The sequence below is a fragment of the Perkinsus marinus genome, assembly GCF_000006405.1.
Source record: "Perkinsus marinus ATCC 50983 genomic scaffold scf_1104296945028, whole genome shotgun sequence".
Classification (NCBI taxonomy): Eukaryota; Perkinsozoa; order Perkinsida; family Perkinsidae; genus Perkinsus; species Perkinsus marinus.
In genome coordinates, this window is record NW_003211247.1 from 1 (window position 1) to 1,636 (window position 1,636).

A 1,636-nucleotide genomic window follows, 5' to 3' on the forward strand; every position below is an offset into this window, starting at 1 on the left:
CATATATTCCCACACTGCTCTTCCTTTCACATCGCATATTTCATCGTGAAATTATTCTCGCCGCTTCAAAGGCCCAGCAACCTCCTACCACTGAGCGCAACAGCAACCGCACAGTACAATGCACTTCTTACGAAAACGACCATAGGGCATCGAAAGGTGTAGGGGAATTAGGGACGTGCTTAATCAAAGGGGCATTCAACAATAATACCTCCTTTAGTAATAATATTAACATCAATGAACATTACGTTACCACACCACACACACTTCATCGTCTCTTCTTCTTCGACACAGGCCTTTTCTTCTCTGAACTCTCAGGACTACGACGTCGCTTTCGATCCTCCTAACACGAGCAACACAATAACTACCACAAAGCACCCCTCAGCACAGGAGCTACATTGGCCGCCTTCTTCTCCAGCTCATCCCAGCTCAGTCCCTCCGATTCGTCCGATGCCAGGGACACCTCCGAATCGGAATCGGATTCCTCATCAACTAAAACAATGAGGATGTCACACCAATTGCCGACTGTACTCACCCAAAAAGCTGCTTCCCGAATCGCTATCAGAGCCGCCCCCTTTGTATCTGAGATGACCAACCTTAGCTACTACCGACAATGGCGACCTACTCAGAGCCCCCAGCCTCCGATTCAACATCACTGTCTTCACTTTCAGTGTATTCCTCATCGCCCTCATCCATGCCATCGTCAGATCCTGACATGATCCGTATCCATACCGAGTGGTACCTCGGATACTACCCTCGTCAACAGACTCGCCAAACCATCCTTCCCAAGCGCCGTTGTCGATGAATGCTTGCTTCTTCCTGCAAAGAAAATGTGCATGCGTGCTACTTTCCATACCACTCCTTTCTGAACTTACTTATTAATTTCCTTCATAATGTTAGTCCAGTTCATGTTGGTCGGCCCCTGATACCATACAATCTAAAAATAACCCCACGCGTGGGATTCGAACCCGCGACCTCCTCCTCCTTTTCCTACCCCTAATTCTCCCAACCACTGCTTGATCTGATCAAGACTCTCTGTAGGTATAATAGATATCCTAGCTGGTGTCTGCGTATAGTCTTTAAATATGAATGTCATGTCGAAGTTTCGTAGATTGAATGATACCTACACCAGTAATACTTGTAGTAATAAAAGCAGTGAAAGTAGTAATAGTAGTAAAAGTAGTAACAGTAGTAAAAGTAGTAAAAGTAGTAAAAGTAGTAAAAGTAGTAAAAGTAGTAGTACTAGTGTTGTTATTACCCTTTCGAAATATACGATATCGATGTTCCTAAGACTAAGCACATAAGCCGGCCATTCCGAGAGAGCAACTATACAGTCCCGACAAGGGTAGATGTCCACATGCGCTTTATTAGGAGTACCTGCCATAGTTCACTACCTTTACTACTACTACTACTCCAGACAATGAACTCACCAGTGAACCCCAGCTCGCGATAAGGCATGTCAAACTCCAAGTTGGGAGCATACTGCGACCACACCTGCTCCTCCACTTGTCGTACAAACTCCCTGATATCAATACCACACAATATATCATCAAATCTATACTACTACAGTACCGGAATAGCTTGTTGAGCTTAGTGATCATCTCCCTCTCCCTTTGCTCATCCATTATCTCATCTGGAT

The 1,636-nt window shown here is 45.0% G+C and overlaps 1 protein-coding gene across 1 annotated transcript; it reads right to left on the reverse strand.

Moving 5' to 3' along the window:
• Positions 1–265: 265 nt before the first annotated feature.
• Pmar_PMAR002244 (transcriptional regulator, putative) lies at positions 266–1,622 on the reverse strand (the record flags this gene model as incomplete). The annotated part of the gene is made up of 10 exons (XM_002779920.1): positions 266–340; positions 395–489; positions 533–579; positions 623–707; positions 740–816; positions 873–934; positions 992–1,120; positions 1,256–1,374; positions 1,428–1,519; positions 1,570–1,622. 10 exons carry the CDS (start codon positions 1,620–1,622, stop codon positions 266–268), a joined length of 834 nt encoding a protein of 277 aa, XP_002779966.1.
• Between the last annotated feature and the right edge of the window lie 14 nt (positions 1,623–1,636).